Source organism: Henckelia pumila, chromosome 3, assembly GCF_033568475.1.
Source record: "Henckelia pumila isolate YLH828 chromosome 3, ASM3356847v2, whole genome shotgun sequence".
NCBI lineage: Eukaryota > Viridiplantae > Streptophyta > Magnoliopsida > Lamiales > Gesneriaceae > Henckelia > Henckelia pumila.
This window is the reverse complement of record NC_133122.1, coordinates 46,656,373-46,668,903: the sequence shown is the minus strand read 5'-3', so window position 1 is coordinate 46,668,903 and position 12,531 is coordinate 46,656,373. Positions and strand designations below refer to the sequence as shown.

The 12,531-nt window shown below is 32.7% G+C and overlaps 2 protein-coding genes across 3 annotated transcripts; both read right to left on the bottom strand.

Moving 5' to 3' along the window:
• Positions 1-516: 516 nt before the first annotated feature.
• Positions 517-1,941, bottom strand: LOC140886156 (zinc finger protein ZAT9-like). Its single transcript, XM_073292660.1, has one exon. It carries the CDS (start codon positions 1,939-1,941, stop codon positions 517-519), a length of 1,425 nt encoding a protein of 474 aa, XP_073148761.1.
• A 4,980-nt stretch (positions 1,942-6,921) lies between these two features.
• LOC140890915 (transcription factor UNE10) lies at positions 6,922-10,636 on the bottom strand. 2 transcript variants are annotated; one of them, XM_073299071.1, is made up of 6 exons: positions 10,363-10,636; positions 9,603-10,248; positions 8,923-9,024; positions 8,708-8,773; positions 7,240-7,638; positions 6,922-7,078 (listed from the first exon to the last, which is right to left on the bottom strand). In XM_073299071.1, exons 1-6 carry the CDS (start codon positions 10,419-10,421, stop codon positions 6,995-6,997), a joined length of 1,356 nt encoding a protein of 451 aa, XP_073155172.1. In that variant the 5' UTR covers positions 10,422-10,636; the 3' UTR covers positions 6,922-6,994. The 2 variants fall into 2 exon arrangements, with proteins under 2 accessions (XP_073155172.1, XP_073155173.1); XM_073299072.1 differs by having other exon boundaries at positions 9,603-10,245.
• Between the last annotated feature and the right edge of the window lie 1,895 nt (positions 10,637-12,531).

Sequence of the window (12,531 nt, the reverse complement as noted above, 5' to 3'; positions counted from 1 at the left end):
TTTAAGTAGGTTAGTTTTTGTATATATGAACTTCAATCTTCTATAGATTTTCAGGAAAATCTGATACAGTGATACATATAAAATTTATAAATGGATCGGAAAAATGTGTAACAATTTTACATACAATTTCAGGTAACCTAATTATATACATTTATAAATTAAACAACGATTTGGTACTTTCTCGTCTACCAAATTTATTTTTGCCATAATTAAATAGAGTAAAATATTAAATAAATTGATTAGAAAAAAAAATATGTGTAATTAAATAGAATATATTCGTTTTAAATTCTAAATAGTCGAGTATTATTTATAATGAAATTTAATTAATTGTAATATATAGTTATGGGGAAAAATGCAGATCGATATTCGATTTTATTTTAGGAAAAGTGAAACGTGCTTCTGGAATGAAAACCAAAATTTCAAGAGTAATCCTTGAAAATCTTTACAGTGTAAACGTAATTAAAATGTACATCTAAATTCTAAATATATATATATATCTCTTGAGTGGATTAATAATTATGATTCAGCAGCGGCTTCAGTTGTAGTACCAATTCCTACTTGCAACCATGAATTAACACTTGTGTCCATCTCCTTCAACTCGCTAAAATTGGCCAACTTCAGTTTACTCTCAACATTTTTATCAGATTTTTGTGTATCAATATTCTTCCCACCATCCATCTTCTTGTTGTTGTTGTCGTTGTCGTTTGCATTGGTACCGTTCTCGCCGGCATGCGTGGGCCCCATCCCGTGATCGACCCACTTGGGTATCTGAACGTCCGTGGAAACCTCGAAGCTCAACAAGTTGTGTGGGTCCCGTCGAATCGTCGACATGTCGTTGGCCCATGCGGGGACGTTGAGGTCCAACGTGTCGGACTTGTCGTCGATTTTGGGTGCATGATGGTGAACCGCGGGTGGTTCGATGTGAAACTTGGCTAGTGAAGAAGTGTCCGGTGAATAGGAAGTGATCCAATGGCACCTCTTGTGGCCTCCGAGGGCTTGCCCCGACGAGAAAACGCGGTGACAGATGGAGCATTCGTGCACTTTCGACTTCCTTTTCGCGGCTCCAACCAACGTAGGACCTTGTTCGAAATGGTAAGAAGTGGATTTAGAGGAGAAGAGTACTTCTTCCTGTGGTGTGTTCATGTCATCATGATATGTTGTGTTGTTATCATCTAACTGATCTTGTTTGGCTGCGTAGCACCCTTTGACCTTCTTGTGGCTTGCTCTATGGCCCCCTAGGGCTTGGTGGGAATTGAACACTTTTTTGCATGCTTTGCATTCAAACAACCCCTTTGGATTAGATATCCCTTTTGCCTTGTCAAAATAAGCCCTACTCTGCCCAAGATAAGGTGTAGGGTTCCTCCTCTCCTCCTCCCGGCTGGCGGAGGCGCACGATTCTTCCGGCTCGGGAGACGGTGGATCGACTGTAGTGTTAGCCAGTTGTACTAAGCATCTAGCGAGGAGGAGATCCTCCTCCTCGCTTGACGCGTATGTCGCGCTCAAGCTACCCACTTTTGTACGCAGTGATCTCTTCCTCTTAGACCAACCACCGCCTCTCCTTCCACCGTCGTCCTCGCCTTCTGACTCAGGCGAGGACACGAGGGACTCGGACGCGTCGTCCGAGCTACATTTCTTGTGTTCTAGAAAGGACTTCCAAGACAAGAACTCCTTCCCACAATTCTCACAAGTCCTACAACTTTTGAGCCTATTTGGATTGGTTCTCAATTGATACATTCTCTTATGACAGACCCTATCACCCCCTCCAATCTTCTCCTCCCAATCACTTGCATGATCATCATCATCAAGATTCCCATTCTCATCCCCTATCCCATGTGCCCTCATGTGCCCACCAAGTGCCCTCCCACACATAAAACCCTTCTTGCAAACTCTACAATAGTGTTTGAAATTTGGTGGGGCCTGCTCATCTACACAATTATCCATGAAAATCGACACTAGGATCGATTTCTTACAAGAAAAGGGTGTGTTAGTTTGAGTAGGTAAAAAAAAAAAAAAAGTAAAAGTAATGGATAGACTAATTGAATATGATAGAGATTGAAGCAGCTTGTTTTGTAGTAGAAAGTTATGGGAGTGTATGGTCAAAAGAATGTCACTCCTAGTTTTTAGTTGGAGTAATTAATGGTTTGTGGAGGAATTTGTATGGTGAAAAAGAACACCAATCCTAGTTTTTAGTTGGAGTAATTGATTTGTGGAGGAGAGGTAGAGGTCGAGAAAAATAGGAGTGTTGGTGTATAGTAATTATTATGTGACAAGTGGAAGGAGGGGATTCACATGAGAATAATAAGACCATTTCTACCTCTTGCTATTACTGTTAGAGATGCCACTAGCTATTTGAGTAACCAAACTAATGGGTGAAATTGGTACACTCACATATTTGTTTGACTACGTACTATTGTATATTATCAGTTGACAAATAGTTATAGACCACGCAAATTTCGGATATCAACTTTGGACATTCTCACATTCTAGCTTCTTGTGTGTATATAAGTTAGCATCATTGGTTTAGGTAGTGTTTGAGAAAGGTTTTAGAAAATACTTCTCAATTTTTTCTTAACAAATTTCACAAAATTGTAAAATTTTATGAATGAAAAGCTGAGAAGTGCTTCCTAGAAGCTCTCCCAAACACTATCTTAGTCTATTTGATGTGATACAAAGTTTGTATACTTGATTAGTATATGTATTAAGTTGGAAATTCTTGTAATACTTATTTACGTACCCGGAATATATTCATTTCCAGTTGAGAATTTTTTTTATAAAACTCGAGAAAATAAATTAGTGTAAACATAACCTAATTACAAACTAATTAATAAATCGATGTTACTCTATTACAACGTTGATGATATTGTCATTATTAAAATCGACGTTACTCTATTATGTGCATCATTTTTTATATAATGTGAGTTGAAAAATTGTATGAACATAATCTAACTAACTAAACATCACATAGTACAGCCGGTGTGATTTGGAGTCTTGGACTCAATTATGCGCATAATTTGTGTATTGGCGATTCTGTATGCGCTACAAGCTAGGCCCAACATTGTTGGACCATAAGTATGGTCGTGGCCCAATCCATGAAAATAAGTTTGTTTAAGTATGACTCAATGGGCTTTGTGGGCCTTCGGAGGATGAATATCTTTTCTTTACGTTTTTTAATTGGAGAAGAAGAGTGTTTAATATTGCAATAATACAATAATACAGTATGTTTTATTTTAGAAAACAAAGTATTCATTAATAAACATGAAAAACTATTTATTTGTTTGTTACTGGCTCGAAATTAGATATTGGACATTTTACTATTGGTTAAAGAATTCGAATCGGTATGAAATCATTATTTTTATTAACAATAAATTACTTGCATCCAACAAATATATTTTCAATAATACCTTGAACTGAGTTATATTAAAGTTCATTCATTTTAGATTTACAAAAAAATTGGTATTTCACATTCGATTCAAATCATCAATGGAAAAATAAATGAATATATACATACATATATATATATATATCTATATTTTTTGTATTAAAATACATTTTATCGTTAGAAATAATGTAGGCATTTATTGGTCTTATTATGCATCTGTCTCCCTTTTGACCAATGTAAGAGATATTTTGGCGTAGATAAGATTCCTGACTAATTCTATCTAGATCGATCTTTTCCGTCGTGGGGAAATATTGAACATTTTTTTATTTCAAATTTGTAAATTTATTAAGATTGAATGTAGATCGTTGGGTTCATTATAAGATTTATCGGTCAAAAAGAAAATTCTCAGACTTTCAGAGAAACGAGGAAAAAGAAAAAATAGACCAAAAAGTAAGTTCATGTACAACTATATTTACCGTTATAAAAACATGATTTCATATAAATTTTTTGGAGATATTATTCTTAATATTTGAGGGCAACCCCAAAAAAATATCTAATATCACGTAGTTAGATTTTTTTTCTTTTTTTATTGCTGTTTTCTCATTTTCATTTTTCTCCATATTTTTTTTAGAATCACTTGTTTTTTCTCCATCCTGCGATGCTTGTGATCTCATGCGATTTCACTTTATTTGGAAATATTAATTATTTCTAAAAATTAAATGCAGTGGTTCAAAACTTCAAATAAGCTAGCCCGGTTAGCTCGCTTGCTTTTTCAAACGTGCTCTAGATTATTATTCAATTTATTTATAGTCGAAAATATCATTAGCTACTAAATATGTTCGAACATATTTTCGAGTCAAGACATTAGTATGTTTATTGTTTTTATTTTTAAATATTTTGAAATTTTGTAAGCAAATTAGCTAACGATAGAACTTGTCGAAGATGGTGAAATTCTAGATCTAGAGGGTAAAAATACGTGTATATATGCATCAAAAATACGCTTAAACGTAGGGGTGATTTTTCGGTATACCGTATCAAAAATATTGGCATGAAAAAAATTCATATCGATATTGATACTGAAATTCTGAAATTTTGGTACGGAAAAAATCCATATTGATACCTTATAGATACTGAAAAAAAAATTGGTATACCAAAAAAATATCTGTATATCGAAAAAATTTCGGTAAAATATGTCAAAAACTCAGTATTTTGATCCGCTATGTCAACCCTATTTTAACGTATCGAAAAATATCTTTTGGAAAATAAATACAACAAATGCAATGTGAATGGAGTGGGAAATGTAGAATGCATGAGTGGCGGAACGTAGAATTTTAGTACTCTATTTCAATTCTCTCTGTTTTTTATTTTTTGGGGGATGGTTTTCTGATAAATATTCGAACCTATTTAATTTCTTTGCTTAAAATGATCTTGATTCTATTTCTTGGCCATGTATCCCTAATCCCCTATCAATTGTTACCAAAATACTTTCAAATTGTCGATTATTTGTAACTCATCTGTATCAGATCTCAAATTTGAGATAAAGTATTCGATTCTAGACTCCTCTTCGCACTAAAAAAAAGTTAATAACCATGGCTTTCAAATGGAATATTAAGGTAGAAATTATAACTTGAAATACAGGAGTCATTGTTTCACAAAAAAAGGAAGAAGAATTGAAATTATCATGTAAACATTCTTAGAAGTAATCCCAAATACTATCTTAATTCATCACTGGCTAATAAGAGAAAATTCGTAGGAAGGGTGAAATTGAATTAGGGTTAAGGTTGCCAGATAGTTTAGTTTGGGGCAAACGAACTCACGTGCAATTCACGTGCCTAGTTTGTCGGTATTTTATGTTTGATGTTCAATAAAGAAGTTGATTGGAGGAAATGTAAAATCTGAAAGATATAAACAATGAATATCCAAATTTATGACTCTCACTTTTTTAATACTAATTACTCGTTTCAAACACGAGTATTATAAATGTCATGGCTGACAAACGTAACAAATGCTATAGTTAAACACCATGCAAATTATGCATCCCCCTTTTCTTTTCTTTTTGGCGAATAAAATTCAATCATCAATTGATACGAAGAGAAAGGGACACACATTAATTCTAATTAAAAACATATAAATTTTGGATAAATATTATGTGGATGTATTTGGAATGTGACAAGATTTTTAAATGGAAAGTGTGTGGTATTGTCATAGAACAAGCGTTTGCTTCGTGTTCCAATCATTTGAGTGTTCCATGTCCCAAGTTGTCCCAAATTTTAATTATTGTCGAGTATCCAAAACATAATAGCTGTCACGCTTTCAATTAATAAACCATTGATTTTAAAAGTAAAATGCAATGCTTAGATTGTAGCAAACATATTAGTGAAAAAAAAAACCAATCGATCCTAGCTATTATAAGTTGGTTTTGATTGGATTTTAATACTTTATTAATTATTTAAATTAGTTCTTTGTACTTTACTTTTTTGTCTGATATGATGTTAGTTAGATATGGTTGATTATTTTTAATTCATCGATTTTATCTATCTAGATTTTTTTATATTTTTATTTTTAAAATATGTATATACTATATTATTATATGTATATATTATTAAGTATATAGAAGGTTTTACTAGCTTTTTATTGGGTGGTAACATATCTAAACACAAATTTTAAAACATTATAAAAAATGTTCTAACAGATTTTGATTATTTAAAAATAAAAAAATAATGTATATTTATATACTTCACTTCACCTCACTTCTTTTTCTTTTCTTTTCTTTTCTCTTTTCTCTCCCTCTCTCTCTCTTTTTTTTTTTTTTTTTTTGTGTGAATCAAACTATGTCCTCGTGTTTGTTCTCAATGACACATGGAATGAAGCAGTTATTTTATTATGATAAATATCTAAAAATAGCAGAACATGGTAATAATTTAATTATTGTCAATATATATTTCCTCAAAAAAAAAAATTATTGTCAATATATATCGAACACATATTTATTTACTATATATAATAAAAGGACAAAGGTTGAATAAATAATACAAGTAGAATCTTTTTTCCCCCAAATAATATTAGTTGGCCGACAATTCAATCCAATCATTTTGTGCCCATCTTTTATCCAGCAATCCATGTTAAATTGTCAAGTTGAGAATTGACAATATATCAATTGTCTTCTATATACATACATGTATATATATATATAAATAATTATTAACGACAAAATAAAACATCTTGAAATCTTATCGCTTCATGCAAGCAACTCTGAGACAATGATGGCACAAAATATTGACAAGCGAAGATAGTCATATTTACTTTTCAAATGCAAATTATTATTGAAAAATTTAATTATTCTATTCTCCAACATTCTACTGAAGATCTTTTAGATCATCACAACTTAATAACACCTCCAAAAATATATACAACTTTTTTTAATGACTTTAAAACTCGCCACCGCTATTTTTTTTATTTATTTATATATGTGTTTATATGAAAGTATACCACCACTCGGCTATATCCAGTTATTCAAACTTGGTGAAATTTAAAACCTAAGATTTTACACGATTTGGTGCATTAAATAATTTGAGTAAATAAAAGGGTATTACAAAATAAAATTTCCTATATTGATTAATTTTTCGAACTAGAGCCAGGTGGTTGCGGGAATTGCGGATACAAAGCTGCTAGCCTGTTGTAAGCATCAATTGTCATCAGCTGCAACCACAGATTATCCAAAAAAAAATACATAGTTAAAGAATATTTCTCAACCAAAATAAATAAATCATCAATATATACAATTATAGATTTCAACAATTCTAAAACAGTATATACTTTTTATCACTTCTACGTACTTTATGATGCTCTTTAATATATACCTGAGATTGCCATGCCATGAACATGGATAACGGATCCGTCATCACGGAAGCCGGCCCCTGCAATCGCTCTCCCGGGTTATCCCACGATGCCCCCACCGGCAAAAAGGACGCGGGAGCCGGCGGGATTCCAGCCGTCGGAGGTGGCAACATTCCGCCACCCGGTCGCCCCATGGCATTCATGTCCATGATCCCCATCCCCATCCCCATCCCGACCCCCATTCCCATACCCATGCCCATTCCCATAGGGTTCATCATAGACATTTGAAGATGTTGTTGCTGCTGCATGGCTGCTAATGGCAACATGTTCATGTGTGACATGTTCATCTTCATGACCTGAACTTGTGCTTGCATCTGTTTCACATATTCTATCACTTCATCCAGCATCGAAGCTTTATCCGTCTGAAAAATACACATTGCAACTTTTTAATTATCATAATCAATTAAAATTATGTTCACATGAATATATAATAATAAATTAAATTAGAGAGATATAAATTGATGAAAATGTGACCACAACTGCTATAGTGAACATTTTTCCTATAATCCAGGGGGGGTGGCATGTGAAAAACCTGTACAAAATAAATTTATGCGGGAGCAAATTTAATTTTATGATAATAATTTGTCCTCGCAACAAACGACCCTTTTTTTTCTGTCTGTTTTCTCAGTGACGAGATTAACTATGTGTGGACTAAAATCAATGAAACCATCCCAAGTTGTGTAAATGCATCAACTCTTTGGACCACATTTCATATCATCATGTCTATAGATAAGTTATAATATATATATTTCGTACAACATATTACGACAAGTTTTAAAAGATAAAGAAGATAAAATTCCAAGTACAATATGCAAGTTTTACATCTGTGACGAGATATTAATTTTTTCAATTTTTTTTATATTTTTTTTTTTTGCTGTGTCCAGATGAGGAAGTGTCGCAATTTGTTATAGCTAAATAAAGTAGGCCACTTGATCTGTTGTTCATACATTTTGTTATATATATATATATATATATATATATATATATATATATATATATATAGTACTTATTAAATAAATTTTTTATAAAAAATAATAAACAATTTTTTTTACCAATATCGAACACTGAACGCGCATAGTGAACATTTTTTTTTTTTTTAAAAAAGAAAAGTATTCATAAAATTTGAAAAACATGAGAAAATAAATTGCCATACTCGGCCCATTTTCAATTTACATAGAAGTTTACCATTGTAATTATTATTATAAAAATTCATATGTCGTTAAATTAATATAAATGAAACAAGGATATGTAGTATTACTGTATGGTGGGGGAATGGATCATAATAATGCAGTATAAATAATGTACTGATCACTTACCAGAAAATTGGGTTGAAATTAAGATAATGAATTAAATAAAGAGAATTTGAGTCGAAATTTCCAATCATTTATGATATTAATTAATGATATTGTATTTCATGCTTTGTAATAATACCTTGCTGGAATTTGGGACCAACTTCTGCAGAGTCTTCATCCTTTGGTTTATCCTGTCCCTTCGTTTCTGAGAAATATAAAACACAGTAGACATGAATAATTTTTAAATAATAAGAAAATAAATAAACATAAATCTTCAATTTATATATTATTGGTACTTAATTCCTTTTTATTTACTAAAAAAATAAAACAAGAATATATAATAAATCAACCTACACGTTCAGACTGGTTGTGAATAGCCGCTGCCCTACTCCTTTTTGTTAACACTGAGGACTTTCCGGTTCCTCTTTTCTTCCCATCATCGTCACATTTATCCCTCTGCAATCCACAAGTTAAAGGAACAAACAAAACATTTTATTTAATTTGTATTATTTTAAAGAATAATTTATAACCAAGTTTGATTTTGGATTTCAATTTCAATTTATTTGTAATATATATATTGATGAGTACACATTATATAATAAATATAAAACTTAGAAACAATGTAACGATTAATATGTTCATATCAATTTCTAAAGTAACATGATCTCGCAAATAGTCTCATGAAAGTAACATTTTTGTTCCAAAACGCAATATTTCTGGTAACTAAACTCGGATTCTTATCCTACTTGATTCATGAAAAAAATCATCCTCTCAAATGAGGATTAATTGGACTACTTTCATCAATCGAATGGTACCTTTAAATCTGTCGATTTATTATTTTAAGAATGCAACTCTCTCTATGTTTAAAATCTTCATGATTGCCCGAATGAGATAACGTAGATAACATAGACTAAACCCAAAAACAGATGTTTGATTTTAATAGCATATATCAACATGGCTCTTCGAGGAAAAAATATATCATTAAAATTCTCTAATTCCAATAAAAAATACTTGAAAACTAATGAATTACGTACCTGCCGCCTGCTGTGACACACGGAGTCATGTTCCTCGCCGGTGCTCTTGCTGTATTCCTTGCCGGAGCTGGTGTCTTCCGGCGACGGAGACGAGAACCCCGCCGCTCCCAACTCCTTGTCGTAGGGGTCACGCGTCAGCTGCCGGCTGTCCAAGCCGCACGTGGCGCTCTCGCTGGCGCTCCCGTTCGTGTCGCAGCTGTTGACGTCGACACGCGGGGCGTGGTGGTTCCCTCCCACCGCCCCGCCGTCGAGGGTGGCGGCGACGCCGCTGCACGAGCCCACCCGGGTGGAGCACCCCAGCACGTGCGAGGAGGGGACGGGGTTATCGTTCCTGCTGACGATGTTGATATTGTTGCATGGAACCAAGGCGTCCATTGTCATGGTGATGGAGGCGCTGGCCGCGTGGTTCGCCGTGGATCTGCGGTGGTCGAACCAAGGCACGAGGTCGTCTCCGCCACCGTCGGAGGCGGACTTGGGACACGGGAGGCGCGTGGCTTGGTTGACTATGGACTCCAGCGTTCCGGCGCCGGCGCGTGGCTTGTCCCATGCAGTGTACTTGGTGGGAGGCACGCGGGGAGGGCCTAAGCCATGCATGGCTAATTGCCCATTTTTCCAAGTCAATTCCGCCACTTCATAATCCAACCTGCTTCACAATTTCAAATTAAAATCAATCTATTTTTCCAAAAAAAATTTAATAATAATACTAAATAAATAATAACAAATATTTTAAAAAATAATAATAATGAGCAATCAGTCGTACCCAGGATGCTGCAGGGTGGAAGTATCATCAAGTTCCCAACTTGGTACACATTGAGTCATTTCTTGAGAAAAAAAATTGGAAGTTTTTCTTCTATGATCTTTTTTATTTTTTTTTCTTGTGAATAATTGAAGAAGATAAAGGAAGAGAATATTATACTATAGAAAAAGGAAACTTTTTTCCACTTTTAATTTGGGCGTATAATATATGTGGGTGTAGATCTTTGAGATTTGGAGGACATAGAGATAAGAAGAGTATAAATTTAGGGGAATGCATGTTTATGTGTGGTCCTTTGGATAGAAATTGAAAGCTAGAGAATCTAATCTAATATAAGAGAAGACCTTTTTTTTCTTTTTCTTTTTTTTTCGCCTTTTTTTTTATGTCGACTGATGCACGGCTCGAGTCAAATCCCAAAATCAAGTCAATTGAGCACAATTTTTAGTTTATTTTTTTATTACTTTTACCTGTGTAAAAATATAATCATAAGCTAAAAATTGACATGTTTTAAATTTATAAAATAAAGTTTTTCTATGCTAAATGTCACAATTTTAAGCTTCTCTTAGGTACTATCCTAAATGTGTGTACGCTATTGGTTGGAACTTGGAAGTTCGCTCACTACTCAAAGATAAATGATGATAAAGGACAATCAATCTAAAATAAATTTAACATTCAATTAATTAAAAACATATTTATTATAAGTAGGTTTTAATTCTCATTTTGACAGTTTTTTTTTTTTTTGAACGAGAAAAAGTATTTTTACACTTTTTTTTAAGATAGTATTTTTACACTTCAATTTTAGTGCATTGAAATTTTTTTTTCATGGCATTTTTTGAGTTCGATTGAAACCATATAGCATGAGCTGTCAATTTTTTTTTTAATCATATAGCAGAAATAGTAATTGCAATCATTTACCGTATTCAATTACAAAAAGGGTTTTGTACTTTAGCCTGGAGTACTTTTTTCTTCTATGAGTTGTGTGTATGACCCGTGTAAATTATATTGTATCCAGTAACTTTTTTTTTTTTTTTTTTTGGTTCCTTTGCCTTTTTTTTCCTTTGCGCATAGTGATTTGTGTCTAATTAATTAAATAGTTTTAAAACCTATAATTTATTACTCAATTAACAACTTAAATTGTTTGTTTTTGGAGAAATTTTAAGCTTTGATGGACTGGTTTGATCTAAAACTTTCTCGAATACGAGATCCCTCCAAAAAAGAATATGTCACTTTCTCTAGATTAACCTAAGACGATCTCATATAAATAACTTATATTTATAATAAATGTAATATCTTTTGCATCTAAGAGTATTTTCAAAGTAGAAATGGTGGAAAATATTCTCCAACGACAAGTAATGGGGTCATCAAAATGGTAAATATTGTTAATTTGTCCCACATTAGTTGAGTAAATATACTGAAAACTTTTAATGTAGACAAGGGCAATACTCGCCCTTTGAGCTAGTTTTTATGTTGAGTTAGGTTCAAGTCTCATTTTTTAACCGTTTCTACGCTCCGATAGTTTCATTCCTGAGTGTGTGTGTTAATTTGTCCCACATCAGTTGAGTAAGTATCCTGAGAGCCCTTAATATAGACAAGGTCAATTCTTTCCCCTTGAGCTAATTTTTGGGGTTGAGTTAGGTCAAATTCTCACTTCTTAACACATATAATCGGATTAGGTAACTCGATTAAATTTTCTATTTGATGATTGGTATATATATTCTCTACTAGTACTAGTATAAACTATATATTTGTTCTTCGGAACTTTATTTTCAAACAGTACTTCATAGTTTACATCGACTATCTCAATACTCATGGTGAATTAAATAGTTTTTTTGTTGTTTTAATTCAACAGGAAATCATGGTGAATTAAATAGTTTTTTTGTTGTTTTAATTCAACACGAAAATATACATTGTAATTTGTAAGTTAATAACATCTAGACAAAAATTGCATATCACTTGCGTTTTCTTTTTAATAAATTTTTTTCAAAAAAACTTAGAAATTGAAGTGCGAAAAAAATAAGTTAGTGACAATTTATGAAAAAATATAGATTTCATGAGCAACGTAACGGATGCCACATATATATCTATACTGATAAAATAGATCGATCCGATATATATATTTATAATGAAAAATAATACATTTTAATAAGCCAAATCATTTGCAATTTATCTCATAAA